Below are 16,103 nucleotides of genomic sequence, written 5' to 3' on the forward strand. Positions count from 1 at the left end.
TGAGATTTGGGTTTTCAGGCCAAGAACAACTTTACAAGTATATATTATCAAAGGCTTCTTTTTTTCACTCACACTCAACTAATAGCCTATGCTATTGTGACTTTAAGAGAATACACTGACCAGCTAGTATTCTTTTTTCATATCTACAAAGATAATCACTGATATCACGTGTATCAGTGGTTCCTCAATAGGAGGTGGGGGGCGTTTTGCTACCGCAGGGGACAAAAGACATTTTTGGTTATCACAACTGGGGAGGGGGGGTGCTACTGTCATCTAGTGGTGGAGGCCAGAGATGCTGCTAAACATCCCACTATGCAGGACTGTCCCCACTCCCACCCCAACAAAGAGTTATCCAGCCACTATTTCAACAGTAGTTGAGTAAACTTGATATATATAAATACATTTTTCTTTTCTTCCTCTTTCTCCCCAACTCTTCTTTTAAATTGTATCTCTTGAATGAAAAATGGAGCATATTTTATGACAAGAAAAAGAAAATCCTACTAAATTTTTCTCATTGACTAGAAATTTGGTCCTTACTGTATCTGAATCAGCACTGTTTTGACTGTGCCAAGAGACTTTCCCATCAAAGTTTTACTTGACCAATGAAATAACTTTAGATTTTATTGGTTATTAATAATATGAAATACAAGAAAACAGAGCCCCCCAAAGGAATAAGCAATTCATATCCACTTACATGGTATCTGACCACCATTATTGGGCATCTGAAGTAACTTCTAGTAGATTTCATAAATGATTCCTAATTTTTAAAAATGTAAGGTGTGTTTGTATTGGTGTCATGACATACAAACTCAGAATTCATATAGTTAGAAAATTTACTCACCAATATAACTACTAAACAAAATATTTATAAGCTACGCACTTTAAAATGCCTTAAGAATATTGAAAGCTCCAAAAATTTAAGTCATAGAGTATATGATATTTATTTTGTAACAAAATAGATAAAAGCAAATATAAAGTAAACTACTGTTTGTACTTTGTACATTTTGATTATGCTGAAATCTGTTAATTTAACATTCAGTTAAAATAAATTTTAAATTAGTTATTTAAAAAATGACAAACACATGATTTAGATAAACTTTTTGTTCATCAGAAAAAGAACTTCAGAGTAAATGATACAGCAAATCCATCCAAAACACTAGGTCTTCATCTTCTGCTTCTTAGACCACTCAGGTGCTTCTTTTTTGGTCTGTTATAAGAAAAAAAAGAAAGAAAAAAATCAAGTGAAATGCTTACTAGGAAGACATGAGGCAATTCAGAGAACTAAGTACCAATATACACTGGGACTTTTTATGAAAGATTACAGTAAATAACTGCTTTTCTTAATTTAGAAGAATACTTAAGGGTAAAGGTTTTCTCTTTTGTCAGAAATAATCTCCCACCTGGTATGTGTGGAGAAAAAATACACATCTGTGTTTTCTGACTCAAAGCCTATATTTAATGCATTCTACAGAGGTGAGTATTGTATAAATTGTTTCTATTTTCAAAGAGAATTATAAAAAAATCAAGATCACAGCTTCTTTTTTGTCAGTCTTATCTATCTCTATCTGGATATTCATACACTCAATAGATACTTATTGAAGAATTACTAAATCCAAATAATTGTGCTTTGGATCTTTTGAATTGCTAAGTATTTATCAGAGTACTTGGGATTTTTAAAACTTTTTTTAAAAAAACTTTTATTGGGGAATATTGGGGAACAGTGTATTTTTCCAGGACCCAACAGCTCCAAGTCAAGTTGTTGTTTTCAATCTAGTTGTGGAGGGCGCAGCTCACAGTGGCCCATGTGGGAATCGAACCAACAACCTTGGCGTCATCAGCACTGGGCTCCAACCAACTGAGCTATCAGGCCGCCCACTTCTTGGGTTTACTGTTCAATCATTTCAGTCTAAAAAGAGCTCGGCTGTATAGAGTGGTGACAAAAAAGCAAGGGAGGTAGACTTACTGAATAAAGCACTCAGAACTCCTTATGTAAGGCACTGATTTTTGTCAAGCGTCCTATTTTATATATTATAATAAAACATGGAGTTTATTGCTTTCCCACGTATATCTGCTTAAAGCTATGAAGGACCACATTCCTAAATATATATACATATATGTATGTAGGCATATAGGTAAGTATGACAGCTTATAATTTTATCTTTTTTATAGTTTTATATGCCATAGATACACAAAATGTTTGGTTAGCTCCTCGACCTTATCCACGCCCTTGCCAGCTTCAATTACCACCAAATAAACCAGTGGACCCCCTACCTTTCTCCTCCACCCCCATCTAGAGCTCTAATTTGAGCTACATGTACTTTCACACAGTCCCCACAGGCAACTACAGTTCAGCATGTCAAAATGTACACCTCTAATTGTCCATATTCTTTGCTCAGTCATCAACAGGAAATGTTTGATTTCTCTTCATCTTAGCTTTCTCCTTCGTTTCACTTGCTACAGCCATTTTAAACAGTCCTTACCTTTCACTGATTTTTTTTTTTTTTAAACTCATTCTGCTCCTATCTTGACCCCACTGGCTTACCTTGGGCTCTTATCATTTCTGGCTTGATTCCTGCAAGAGCTTCCTAACTCTGATTTGGCTGTCCTATTCTGTTCAATTCATAGTCCACAATCCTTCCAAGCTTATCTTTCTAAAATGCAAATCTGTATTAAAACACTCCAGCAGTCCTCACGTTGAAAGAAAGTCCAAAGTCCTTAGTCTTAAAGATGAAAGAAGCTTCCATCTTAGAAAAGCCAAGAGAATTCAAAGGTGGCTGAGGCGAGCTAACCCAAATCAAAAGAAAGCAAAGTACAAATTGAATGCTAGTTTATTAACTGGTGATGAGAAATGTAATTGTCATTTGGCCAGGAATGCCTGTTAATTTTGCCAGTCTTTCATTTTCTTTTTTTTTTTTTTAACAGTCACAGACCATAAGGAAGAGTCAGAGTAACCCCAGGTAATTGCTGGTTCTCTTAGAATCAGATTGAGAGGTTTGGTGACTGGAAAAGGTGAGTCACCTGAAAGTCTCAGGCTCGCAATCACAATCACAAAAGAACATCTACGCCAGTGTTTTTGAAACTGTAGGTCTCTTCAATTTTATCTCAATAAAGCTGGAAGAACAAACTGTAGGTCTCAAGCTATGGGTAAAGAATAAATGTAATGGGTAAAGACCAGATTTGAGAAAAAAATCAAACTGCCTGGAACAGAAATTAGCAGAGTACCACGCCATAGTGGGGCTAAGTTCTGTTTTGAGAAACTGTCATTATCACTAGGTCACAGTGTGAAATGGTTTCCTTAACTGTGACTCCTGGACAAAAAAAAGGCTCTAAATGCAGCTTCTATAGACCAAGCTACAGATCTTCAAGCTTATCGCAAAGGGTACAGAATTTGTACACCTGCATTTTCTCCATCAACTGACACCAAACATTTTATTACAACTATGTGTGTTTGGGAAGAAGGTAAATAAAACTTTTGATATTAAAGAGGAACCTTAAGACTCAAAAAAAGGCAGTATAAGAATTTCAATGGCAGACAGTTCTTCCTAATTCCTTTTATCTGTGTTTGGTCCATTGCAGGCCACCCTCCCCATCAATACATTCTTTCTTCAGATGTGTTAATGAAGTGGATTTGCCACAGTCAAGTGTACCTCTGCCTTGGGGATTAACTGCTTTTCACACTTCCTAAACTGACTTTTCGGATCTTTGATCATAACCCTTTTAAATTAATTTTCCAGCTTGCACCCATATGACTAATGTATGTTCCTTGTTCCGAGGTTACTGTGGGGGCACTTCACTTTCTTGGTCATGTTCTAACTACTTTAACTTAGAAGACAGAGCCCCTTAGGATCTGGCCCATCCTTACCTCTTTAATCCTAACTCTTGACACTCTCCTACATAAACTATTTGTAGTTGAGAATAGTTTAACAGCACTTGATTGAACACCTACTATGTGCTAGGCGCTTGTATTAGGTTATGGGGATATAAAAATGAATTACGACCCTGTGACAGAGGTGGCCAGCTGCTTAGCTTATACTTACTTCCCCCTTCTTAATAAGAGAACTGATTTTATTATGAGAGTAATGAGCTCATCCAGGTAAAAACTACATTAATCAGCCTCTCTTGCTACTAGGATTGGTCATGTGACTAAGTTCTGACCAATGGGATTTAAGTAGATATTGGGCGGAACTTGTGGGCAAACTCCAAACTTTAGGAAGGGACGTGGTATTTTCCCTATTTCTGCTTGCTTCCTGCTTAGAATGGAGATGTAGAAGGCTGAGGCTATAGCAACCATATTGTGATTCTGAGGACAGAAGCCACATACCAAGGATGGTTGAAGAAAAAGGCAGAGGTAACTTAGGTCTCTGATGACCACAAAGGACCACATACAGCCCTGAAATGCTAATCTTCAGGTCTTTACCTGAGACTGAACACTTTGCTCTAGCTGCTGAACTAGTAGTGGAATGCGATTCCTAGACGCTGACACTCATCCTTAAATAAGTGTTTATTTTGTTTCATGTTGTATCTTTAACACACAGGCAAGTGTCTGGCCCACAGGAGGTACTCAATGCCACGATTCCTTTGATTTTTGTGGCAGGAGCATATTATAGCACATTGGTTTAAGAACAGATTCTAGAATGAAACAAGCTCCAACCATTCATTTGTAAACTTGGGCAAGTTGATGACTTGTCAGTTCTCTCTTAATATGGAGAGAATAAGAAATGACTGCACTGGATATTCTGGGCACCTGCAGATCTCCTCTATCCTTTTCCGCCCTGCTGTGTGCCCCAGGAAGCTGCTAGCGGTGTCTTCTGGTTTCTGATTAGGTTTAGTTATTGGGATGCACAGCAGGCTTGTAGGTGGGAGAAATAAATTGGGCTATTTATTCCCCAGCTCCTTTGCCTGGCCACGGTTTGGTAATGGTAAAATTCTTTTACAGAAGATCCAAGTTTCTATAAGAAAGCTCTACTCCCCCTCCTTGCCTCTCGAGACAAAGGAGTGGTTATAGTTTCTCATAGTTACTAGTCCTGAAATGTTCCTCACTTGGTTTCCATATGCTTGTAAACGGTCCCTTCAGAATGTGACACTTGTTTGGTGGAAGGACCTTGACTGACACAGCAACCTACACCAGAGAACATTGAGAGAATAAAATGAGATAATGCATGTAAAAGCCCTTAGCCCTTAAATTAATAAATAAATGCTAACTATGAATAGTATTTCCCACCTGATGTTCTCTCTCCCTGAAGAGCTCACTCCTATTTTTTCAGGACTCAGCTCAAAAGTCACCTCCTCTAAGAAGCCTGCTCTCATACCTCAAGGCCTCTTTAGTGTTCCTATCAAGAACTTAAAGCCTTCAATACTTATTAAAAAATTATTACAGTTGTTTACTTGAATCTGCCACTCAATAAAAGGTACAGTCCTTGCAGTCATCAAACAATGTTCAATACATGTTGTTAAATGAATAAAATCATTTCTATTGTCATTTTTAAATCTAAATGCTTTCTATTATTAATGAGACTATTTAGTGGCTGACACTTATTATCATCCACAATTTCGACATTGGATACAATTAAATATTAGATTTTTAAAAATCTAATCTAAACTTCAGTTTTTAAATATAAGACAGATACCTTAAATTTTTTTTTTATTATATGATTCAAAATAAACTTCAATGACTGTATTTTAAAATATTTTTCTGTGGTATTGTTTAGATTTCATCATAACTAATATTTGGAAGCACCTAATTTTCAAATCTCATCCTATGTAATCTTTTTTTTTTTCATGTCTCCACGAGGCAAATATGCCTAACAATTAAGAAGTGTGTTTATAAAGTAAGCTATGACTGCTTTTCCAGTTCCTTTACATGCCTCTTCCATTTCACTTTCAATTGGTTAGCAAGTATTACTTTGTCTTCCTTTTCTCCTATAGGGCTGTTTCTTATCCCTTCTAATTTATCCCTATACTTGCCACTTACTTTTTCTCCACCACCCCCTTTACCACCTTTTAAATTTGTCTGAATTAATATGAAAGCTTGTTGCCACTGTCTTCCATTATTCTAATTCAGCTTTCTCTGCTGCTGTCCAGGTCTGAGAATATAAACGTGACTCTCACACTACCCTGTTACATGCCTCCTATTAGGTATTTATCACACTGTATTATATGATATAGTTTCCATTGGATGCTGGGGCACTAAGGGCAGGGGCCCAGTGCTTGGAATAAGGCTTCAATAAATGAATACCTTCAAAGAATGTGTCCTAGACTCAAAAGACAATTTCATAAGAGGAATTCCAAAATGTTTTGAGATACAACATGAAATAACCTTGAGGACATTATACTATGTGAAACAAGCTAGTCACAAAATGACAGCTACTGTGTGTGTCCACCTATATGAGGTATATTTATAGTAGTCAAACTCATAGAAATGGAAAGTAGAATGGTGGGTTGCCAGGGGCTGGGTTGGGGGGAGGAAGGAGAGTTGTTGCTTAATGGGTATAGAGTTCCAGTTTTGCAAGATGAAAAAGTTCTGAAGGTCTGTCTCACAAGAACATGAACATATGTAACACTATTAACCCGTACATTTAAAAGTGTGTAAGATGGTGCGATGACATGGATGGACCTAGAGGGTATTATGCTAAGGGATATAAGTCAGACTGAAAAAGACAAGTACCACACATCTCACTTATCTGTGGAACCTAAAGAACAGAATAAGTGAACAAGCAAAACAGAAACAGACCCACAGAACAAGCAAAACAGAAACAGACCCACAGAGAACAAACTGATTGTTATTAGATGGGAGGGGGTCTGGGGGTCTGGGTGAGAAAGGTGAAGGGTTGAAGAAGTACAAATTGATAGTTACAGGACAGTCACAGGAATGTAACGTACAGTATGGGGAATAGTCAACAGTATTGTAAAAATTATGTATAGTGTCAGATGCGTAGCAGACTCATTGGGAGGATCAATTCATAAATTATATAAATGTCTAGCCACTGTGGTATATACCTGAAACTAATATAAAATAATATTGAATGTCAACTATAATAAAAAAATAATCACAGGGTTGTATAGTGCAGCATGGGGAATATAGTCAGTAATGTTCTAATAACTATGGACAATGTTGGATGGGTAGTCGACTTGTTGGGGTTATCACTTTGTGAGTTAAGTAAATGTCTCGTCACTATGTTGTTCTGTACACCTGAAACTAATAAAAAAAGAAAAAAATGGGTGAGATGGTAAATTTTATGGTATTTTTTATCACAATAAAAAACAAACTGAGAGCATCTAAAAAAATGTTTTTAGAAACAGTAGCAATACTGAAAAAGTGTATTATTGTTTCCAACATTAACTACTTGGATTTTGCTGTTAAAAAGTTGTATTATTTTATTATACATTTTACATTCTATCTTAAATATGAAAAATAAAAAATAAGACATAAGTTTGTATTTAACAGTAAAGCAAGTTTCCATCAGAATCTATTTTTACCTGGGTATACTGACATTTAAAATTTCCTTAATATTAAGGTAATGAGGACGTCTAGTAACAGGCAGCTGCTCAAAAATCTTGAGCATGTGCTCTCACTTCCTTCAGGTCTTACACTTAAGTGTCATCTTCTTAGGGAGGTCATTCCTCCCTAATCCTCACCCCCACTCCCTGTTTTATCTTTCTCCATATCATTTGTCATGTTTTCACTTCCTACACAATTTTTTAGTTTGTTTGTTGATATATAGTCTATATCTATCCAAGAATGTAAACTTCCTGGAGGGAGGAATTTATAACCTTACTTTCTAGAACAGTGCTTGGCATAGGTGCTCAATAACATTTTTTAAAAACATTTTAAAAATTGTATTTTAAGTGTGTTTTTCCAGGACCCATCAGATCCAAGTCAAGTAGTTGTTTCAATCTAGCTGTGGAGGGCCCAGCTCACAGTGGCCCACGTGGGGATCCAACCGGCAACCTTATTGTTACGAGCACCACCTTCTAACCAACTGAGCTAACAGACTGGCCCTCAATAACATTTTTTGAATGAAGGAATGAATGAATGTTGATTTGGTCCGCTGTGACAGAAGCCTCTCAGTTCTATTTAAGTCTGTACATAAAGTCTCATGACAGTCTATATTCAGGAGTTTCCCCTATGTAATATTGTTAGGAAGAAGTTAGAAAATGAAGACGGAGAAGGGGTGAGAGGGGGTCCAGGGTGCCTACAGGAAAAGCTCATAAATAGCTTTGATTAACTGCCTCCAGCACCCTTATCTGTTTCTGCAACAGATGACAGGAGGGGGTCCGGAGAAAGATAAGGATCTGCCTCAATAGACTTCCACCCATCTTGGGAGGCCACACCCTCCCATGGAAGAGCATACACCACCCCACATCCCCAATCAATATGTAAGCCCCTCACCCCACCCAGCAAACTGTAAGTCCTCGGGACAAGGGACCTAGGTCTCTGTCCCTCTGCCCGCCCCCCTCTCTATCCCCACACCCCTCTCTCCCTCTCTCACCTGGCCTAGGCCTCTCTCTCACCTCGCCTAGGTCTCTCTCTGCCCCCCTCTCTCACCTCGGCTAGGCTGGTTCTCTTCCCTGAGCACGTATCACTAATAAGCCCTGCTTGCATACTAATCAGCTTTGCTGACCTTTGATTTTTCACTGCGTTGGCAAGAACCAAGACTCCCCCTAACAATATGAAAGAAAATGCCATTACAGTTATATGGCTCCACCTAATCAGGCCACATCACCCTTTATAAACATAGTGGGCAGTATTTATGATTCTAAGTAACGTCACAATTATTGAGTGTGACAATAACCAGTAAGACATGGAAATAGTGTATTTTGTTGTATGAATTCAAATTCACTGATATGTTTACTCTTTCTATGATCTCTTAATGTTAGGATAGAATATGTCATAGTGATTTCTCATCTACATCACTATCTATGTCTAATCACAACCAAAATTCAAACAAATTCCAATGTAGGTAATGATTCTGGAAAGTTGATGTCTGATTCCCATGAGATGTATTGTACATTCTTTATTTCTAGATATTTTATCAGTAAGGTACTATTAGTGATAGCCCTAAATTCCAGACACTGGAAGTTTCTAAGCCTTTATCACTCCTGATTAGTTCTGAGCAATGAGCATAAGCTAGATCACAAATTAGCAAATTAAGGTCCCTGGTCTGGAATATGCAGTAGATATTGTATGTGGCTCAGAATTCTAAAATATTTACTGTCTTGCCCTTTAAAGAAAAATTTGCCGACTCCTGATAGATGACTTAAATAAAGTGGGCACAATAAAACAATTCAGGTACACAATTAACTGCTTTTTATTTTGGTTTTATTAAAAATTATTATTACCTGAAACTAATAAAAAAAAATTAAAAAGCCAGAAGAGGGCATCTTGGCAAGATAGAAAAAGCCCTAGATGAGGAGGTAGAAACTTGGATCTTTTCCCAGTTTTGTCTCAAACTCACTTTGTGGCTTTGAGTCATCTCTGAGTCTAAAGTTACTCATAGTGAAAAGGAGACTGAAGTTTGCCTAACATAATAATGTACGAGGTCTGACAATTAATTTCGCGAACTCATCCTAGAAAAAGTGCTGCATACCTCATTGCTGAATATCACTACGGTTACCTTTGAAGTACTCCCCTTGGGAAGCTATGCACTGACACCAATGCCTAGTCCACCCTTCAAAGCAATTTTGGAACTTTTTCTGATGGAATGGCCATCAGAACTGTCATCGTATTACCTTTGAGGTCCTGAATGTCATCAAAATGTCTTCCTTTCAATATTTTCTTTATCTTCGTATAAAGAAAGAAGTCACTGGGGGCCAGATCAGGTGAGTAGGGAGGGTGTTCCAATGCAATTATTTGTTTACTGACTAAAAACTCCCTCACAGACAGTGCCGTGGGAGCTGGTGCATTGTCGTGATGCAAGAACCATGAATTGTTGGCAAAAAGTTCAGGTGGTTTTCGTCTTTTTCATGCAGCCTTTTCAGCACTTCCAAATAGTAAACTTGGTTAACTCTCCAGTTGGTACAAATTCATAATGTATAAGCCCCTTGATATCGAAAAAGGTTCGCAACATCATTGCAACAAGTTTGGGAACTTGATTATCAGACCTTGTATGTTACAGCTAGGGCTGCTGTAACCAAGTATCACAAACTGGTGGCTTAAATGACAGAAATTTCTTTTCGCACAACTCTGGAGGCCAGAAGACCCAGGTTAAGGTGTTGGCAGGGTTTGCTCTTTCTGAGGGTCATGAGGGAAGGATTTGTTTCAGGCCTCTTTCCTTGGCTTATCAATGGCTGTCCTCTCCCAATGTCTCTTCACAGAGCCTTCCCTCTGTAATGTGTCTCTGTGCCCATATTTCCGATTTTTATAGACACCAGTCATGCTGGATGAGGGCCCACCCTAACAACTTCACATTAACTTGATTATTTCTCTAAATACCCTGTCTCCAAACAAGGTCACATTCTGAGGTACTGGGGGGGGGGTTAGGACTTCAACATATAAAGTTTGAGGGTTGGGGACACAATCCAACTGAGAATACTTAACATTATCGAGGTGCTGTGATAATCAGATGAAATAACTATGAAAGCCCTTTGCAGAAGGTTCTGTGCAAACTCAAATTTTAAAATATCATTAAGACCATTATAAGAAAATGGCATTCAAGCAGCAAATTGGTGGGAAAACACTGACTGAAGAGCCAGAAGTTCCAGGACTCAGCTTGAGTTACAAAGTGAACTCTGGTCAAGTCCTGTAGCTGGTTCCCCTGTTTCCACTGTTTGGATCATGAGATTAGGCTCATGGTTTCTACTACGACTTTAGTTCTAATATTCTGTTGGTTCTAGTTTCATTGTTTTAAAATAACTTTCTGATTATAAGAAGTGAACATTCATTACAGAATAATTGGAACATACCTAAAGGCATAAGGAAAAAAAATAAGGCGTAGTGTTGTAACTCAGTAAGAACTTCAGTGTTAATATTTTGGTATTTTTCCTTCTAACTTTTCTTCTAATTAAGTATGTAGAGAGGGATGTTATATGTAATGATATGTATGTCATATAGCACATATATATATATATTACTCATTATGCACATATTCTTTTTATACATTGGAGCTCATAATCTCTATACAATTCTGTATCTGGCTTTTTTCACCTGACATTATGAGATTATTCCTACATTATTAAAATTCTTCAAATATACAAAAAAATTATTAAAAATTACAAAACCTCTTTTGCCTATTTAAATAGTAGTTTTTTATATTACGATTTTAATAAAATTATTTACCTTTCATACCCATAAAATGGTATTTTATATAACAAATTTTGTTATGCCTCTTCTGTTACTAACAGAGTTAACCTTTTAACTGAGGAGGGCCCTTATTTCCTATTTCACATTTTTAAAAAAGACTCTTATATGCTCCGTTATATGAACCCGGTATATGAACATTATGAGACATAAATTATTTAAAAGTGACCTTTTATATTGGAAAATTTGCTTAAATTTTTATGTGCTGATTCAGGTTAATTATGTTTGTAATTTTATAAAGAAACGGTACAAATTAAATGAAAACCTTGGTTTATTAGTGGAGTGTTAACAGGCCCTAAGGTAAAGTACTTAGGAAAGAGCTCAGGCTGTGGTAGAAACAAATGACAGGACTGCCAGGAAACCTACCAGAAGTAATTTGCTATGTTACAATATTATTTTAGAGATAAATAAGTGATAAGATAGGTACCTTTGTGCCATCCAGAAACAGCCAGCTAAAACATTAATATGTAACTTGGGATTATAACATATTGAGAAAGTACGTAAAAAAGAGAAAGAATGATGACTGATAAATGCAGACCTAATAAGCCTGGTGGATTCTTCCTGGAATCTGGAAAAAGAGCTAGAAATTAAGAATCTATTAGTGCTCAACTTCTGCCACTTTTTTAAAGAAAGACTATGTTTAGCAGATATAATTACTTAGTTTTGCAAAAAAGATATAAGCTGGGAATCAAAGAAATAAATATTTATGACTCCTCGGAGGCAGGGCCCAACTTCAGTGAGTCCAGGATAACTGACCCGGCTTTCCTACCAACTAAATGAGAGCGCAGGTCATCCAACCCTCACAGCCTTACTTCAATGCTCACTAAGAAACTCCTATTTCTAATTCAGCCTATCAGCTAAATCAGATCAGGAAGAGGTTGCAATTGTATTCCTGACACTAGAAGTTGAAAAATTAATTTTTAAAATGTAAATGTACATAGGTAGGTGTCTTGAAGTCTGAGCCTAGGATGGTGACACAAATGTAGATTTAACATTAAAAGTGAGACCACAGCTTCCAAACAAACGTGACCAGAAAGTATTATAGGTATGATGAACTACTGATTCCAACCCCAAGAGAAGGCTGGAGCCTCTCCAATCTACCAGCAAAGTTCATTTGCCTTGGTGTGCCACACAAATATTATAGTTTTCTAGGTTTGCTATGATGTAAAAAGTGTTGGAGAGCACAGAGTTAGGACACGATCCTATGTGAATGCTACCCCAGTGTGGCATCCTGTGTCACCTGTCTTAATACATCCAATTGTAGTCATTATATTACTCTATTACAAATAACTGCTAAATTCCATTTTTGATGAAATTATAAGCTTTTCTTCATGAATAATGAGCAAAACTGTCTTTATAACCCATCTACTTAAAATTTTAAAAAATTAAGGCAATATACACATAAAATTTAACCATCTTAGCCATTTTAAAATGTACAGTTCAGTAGCATTAGTACTTGTATACTGTACTATAATTACCACCATCCATCCATAGAACTCTTTTCATCTTGCATGACTGAAACTCTGTACCCATTAAATAGTAACTCGCTGTTCCCCCGGTCCCTGGCAACCATCATTCTACTTTCTGCCTCGGTGAATCTGACTACTCTAGGTATATACTATCTACTTTTATTTTTCGTTTGTCCTAAGGGAAAGTGTTACTGAGTGGTGAAACGACTAAATTAGGCAAAAGAATGTAGTAAGAAAGGAAAAACGTCTACAGAACATATGTATTATATATCTTATTGTTGAATAATGAAAAGGAGCACAGAGTAGAAAATAAATTGTGAATATTATACTTTCTCTGTCCTTGGAATTTCTCACTCTCTAACCCTCATTGTCACCTGTCCAAATCCTAGAGAGTCTTCAAGGTCAACCTCAAATACTTTCTTGTTCTGGTTGCCGATCAATGTCACAGCATCTATCGTAGCAGTTTGTATTTCCTTTAAAGCAGTCTACCAATTTCATCTTCCACTACTGTTGTTTACTTATCCTTGATCCAGAGGGGAAGCATCTTTAAAGCTGACTTAATGATTAGATATTCTATAATGTTTAACTCAGGTTCTTGCATATAGTCAGTACGCACTTGTTGAATTGGATTTTTCAGCCTCCATTAGCAAATATTTATTGAGTATCTGCTGTGTTCATGTGCTGGGCAGGGCAACGGGAACACAGCTCCTTTCCTTCAAGCATTAACATTCTATGGTTCCATCAAGTCTTTGTTGGCATGTTAAATGCCTGCAAAACAACCCTGCCACATGTGTGATTTCAATGGCCAGAGCTTTGACATAAAATGCACCTTTCGGGGTTATGTTCGTGTATAAATATCCCATGAGCACTGTAAAACATTCATGTGAATATAAAAGCACGTAAAGAAAAATGTCTCAAGCTCTTATTCCTCCTTCTCCTCTATATCACAGCTCTATCTCCACTCCACTGCCCAGTTAACAGTAGTTTTGTACTTTCCTCATATTTTTGATGTATATATAAACACACATCCATCCCTCCACCCATTATTAAATTTAATATCAGAGAAAAATACCAATAGCAAATAATTTCAGCCAAAGGATCTAGAAATAAATTAGAAATGTTTCCATTTTAGTATAAAACCATGAGAGTGTAAAATGATTAGATCTTATTTTCAAATATTTGCATCATAAATTACTTATTAATAGGATCAGAGAAGATGTAAAAATATTGTTATGGAAAATTGAAAATATTCAAAATAATAACTGTAAAAATTATGATGCCTTAAGAGAATCATAGCATGTTAGTATAAAAGAAGTCCAGACCTAATTTCATATAATTTTTCTTCTAATTATACAGATTAAGAACTAGCTCAAGCATTTAAATTACTTGCCCCAGCTGACCCAGTCAGTTCACATTTTCTGCATTATTAGTACATAGTTTTGACTTGACTGGCTTACAGTATTACCTCTCAGTTTTCATTAGAACATGGGTGAACTCATACTCTGAAAAATTTTCTCTTATTGTAAAAAAGTAGTTTATAACAGGAAAAACCCCCAAAATATAGATATACATAAAGATGTGTTATAAAAACCACCCAATGAATATATTTTGAATCTTCTTAATTTTATCATCACTGCACAACCTTATCTTGAAGTACTGGAGAGATCTCGCTATTACTTATGTACTGGTTAGAGTCAGGATTTCAGGATATCAGAATCAGATTACCAAGCTAAAGTCAGAAATGCAGCATGACAGGGCCAGGAGGAATAGTTAGTTCATTGCTTGGGACAGAGAAGGGTCAGAAAAGCAGATCACAGAGCATGATAAGCTTTAAGTCTTTGGTTGCATCTTGTGGTTTTTATCTGACCTTATGTTTCCCATTATCACCAACGTATTTTGTGTGCTCTCTTCCTGTAGATTATAATATAATAGACATATTATAGTGTTTGCCATAATCTCAGCTCACTTTCCTACGAAAACCTGCCTAGCCATGGTCCTTCTCAATAAATAGCCCTAGGCAGCCTTATTTGGTACCATGTGACCCCGGCTCACTACAATAAGGACAACCATTCAGTAGGTTGGCCAATAACCTGAATAAGTCTTGCCACAAAGGGGTATCACCCAAGAAAGATGAGTTGCGCCAATTAGATTCGCACTCCTGGAAAATACAGGGACAACTAGGTCATAAGAGAATAGATGTGGGAAGGATGCACTGAAAAAGGTCTGAAGACAAGGAGCCTTGAGCAAGTTAATGAGGAAGTGGAAACTGAGTAAGCAGAAGGCAGGAGAGAAACAAACAGAAGCTGATGCACCACTAGAGGAAAAGATGCACTGACTCAGCGGCAGAAATCCACGTAGCCTTAGATCCAGGCTGGTCAATCTAGGCTTCCTATTTTCTCCATTCTGTCAGCTCAGTCTCCATCACTGCCACATAGATCCGTGAAATAATCCCTTATTTCATCTAGGGTGTAACTCTCTGTCACTTCTTTTTTTAAAGGTTGAACTGTGTAATCTCCTCATTGATCTTGAGTAGCATTACCTGAATGTATAATGAAATAGCTTAGATCAGAAGTTCCCATACTTGACCAATTATTATAATCATCTAGGGAGTTGAAAAAAAATTAAGGTTCTGGGACTCACTGAATCAGAATATCAGAGAGAAAATCTTTCTGGTTTTGAGTATCTTATGTTCAGATGGTAAAAATCAGGTTTCTTGTGAGAAATTCAAAGCATGTATGGGAAACTGCGTTGAGGTACAGAGAAATAGTTAATACTATCACTCCTACTTTGATTCTGTTTCCTTTTTATTGTTATTCTTACTATTTGTTAAAACATTTTCAAATTCTTCTAATTTCTTGTTCTTTGACTAATGTCTGTGCATATAGTATATTTCTACCTAAGAAGCATTTCATTTAATTTAGTCTGATTGATTTTATACTTTATGAGGAAACTCTTAGAACAAAATGTACTATTTTACAAATGTAAGAGGGCAAGTGATGTTTTGCATCCTTTTTATTCTTATATGAATTAAAGAATTCTACAGAATGTCCATCTGATTCCTCTTTAACTAGTCCCTGGAGACTGGAGAAGGTAAATGCTAGATTAAGACTAATTTTTAGGCAAGTCCAATATCTTAACTAGAAATATAAAACCCAACTCTCAGCTGTGAAGATAGGTTACATACACATATATATTTATATTCAGAAAAGGGATTAATACAGCTATTTCCAGGCCCTTCCACTAAACTATTAAAATTAGTTTAAAACCAGTATGAATGAGAGGAAAGAAATTTAAGTAAAATGTATTTACTGAAAATCAGAGAAATTAAAGTTCTAAAT

General features: G+C 36.6%; 1 protein-coding gene across 1 annotated transcript in view; it reads right to left on the minus strand.

Moving 5' to 3' along the window:
* Window positions 1-916: 916 nt before the first annotated feature.
* PIBF1 (progesterone immunomodulatory binding factor 1) overlaps window positions 917-16,103 on the minus strand; it is a 180,699-nt gene continuing 165,512 nt past the window's right edge. Inside the window, exon 18 of the mRNA XM_019738176.3 lies at window positions 917-1,207. Coding sequence (XP_019593735.2) covers window positions 1,157-1,207 — 51 coding nt within the window. The 3' untranslated portion in view covers window positions 917-1,156. The remainder of the gene's footprint in view (window positions 1,208-16,103) is intronic.

Source organism: Rhinolophus sinicus, chromosome 16, assembly GCF_057876585.1.
Source record: "Rhinolophus sinicus isolate RSI-liver-muscle chromosome 16, RSI-T2T, whole genome shotgun sequence".
Taxonomy (NCBI): Eukaryota; Metazoa; Chordata; class Mammalia; order Chiroptera; family Rhinolophidae; genus Rhinolophus; species Rhinolophus sinicus.